The sequence below is a fragment of the Penaeus monodon genome, chromosome 15 (genome assembly GCF_015228065.2).
Source record: "Penaeus monodon isolate SGIC_2016 chromosome 15, NSTDA_Pmon_1, whole genome shotgun sequence".
Lineage (NCBI taxonomy): Eukaryota > Metazoa > Arthropoda > Malacostraca > Decapoda > Penaeidae > Penaeus > Penaeus monodon.
In genome coordinates, this window is record NC_051400.1 from 27519808 (window position 1) to 27520946 (window position 1139).

The 1139-nt window shown below is 34.9% G+C and overlaps 1 protein-coding gene across 1 annotated transcript in view; it reads left to right on the forward strand.

Annotated features, from left to right (window-relative positions):
• Positions 1-120: 120 nt before the first annotated feature.
• Positions 121-1139, forward strand: part of LOC119581876 (60S ribosomal protein L35-like) — a 5157-nt gene continuing 4138 nt past the window's right edge. Inside the window, exon 1 of the mRNA XM_037930032.1 lies at positions 121-243. Within this exon, the coding sequence (XP_037785960.1) occupies positions 154-243 (90 nt within the window). The 5' untranslated portion in view covers positions 121-153. The remainder of the gene's footprint in view (positions 244-1139) is intronic.

Below are 1139 nucleotides of genomic sequence, written 5' to 3' on the forward strand. Positions count from 1 at the left end.
TACAGTTTAACACAAAATATTTATTCTCAATAACATCATTATAATACAATACATAAATAGCGCCCGTTTTATTTGGTATCAAAGATATTACATTTACATTTTCTTACACCGTAAATTTGATTAAAATACGAAGCAAGTCTCCGTCCCCGCTGAATGCGCATCTCGCTCGTCACTTGTTTCCCCGAATGTTTTCTTTCCGAGGACGTCCAGCGGTCCCTTCACACCCAACAGCCTAGCAAAATGGTTTGTTGTTAGAGTTATCCGTTAATTTCTTAAGCATCGTGTGGCCCTACTACTCAAAAGTGTTAGAAGATGATCGAGTGTTTTCCCCTCAGTGTCTTTAGTGAATATAAAAGTGGATATGGTTGAGATAAAGTTGAAAAATAAGAGTGGCGGTATGGAAACCCGTCTGTGTACTGTGGATACATGCCTCACGAAATTAAATCAAAATATACTCCGGTAGAGGGTAGTTTTCAGGGTACTTTATGATAAATCCTTAGTCTTTTGCATTCCCGATGATTTGCCACGCCTAGATGTATGAATAGGATAGTACAAGTTATTTAAAGTATTTCATGCTTGTCTCATTCTATTCGGGAATAAACAAAAGTTGAAAAATCACCATGTGATAAAATATGTATTGAATGTAAATACGTTTAAATGTTGATGTGGTTTAAATCTCCGAAAACCGTATAAAGCCTGAGTGACTTAGTTTCATTAGTGTAATTGTTGATTTGGAATTATTTTCCTATCTAAAGTTGATAGAGGTAGATAGACATCGGCAGCGACTTTATTTTAAATAAACTTTTTATTTAGATTGTCTGTTCTAATAGATTCCATGTACATGTGATATGCTATGCAAGAACTATGGTTTGAAGTCTAGCCTAGTACACTGTAGACCCTTTCTCTGGCAGAATTATAAGAATGAGCTTTTAGTTAAGGATAACCAAGTCAGCGAATCAATCTTCTGACATGATGACATCCAAGTGCATTGCCGTTTTGCAAGTCTTTAACTCTTTTCTTTAACTCTACTTGTAGGTTTTGTAGAGTATTTGCACAAGTTTATTCAATATTACCCACAAATTTAATAACATAATACAGAGTTAAACACATGTGGACACATAAAAACAATGTCCTTAACA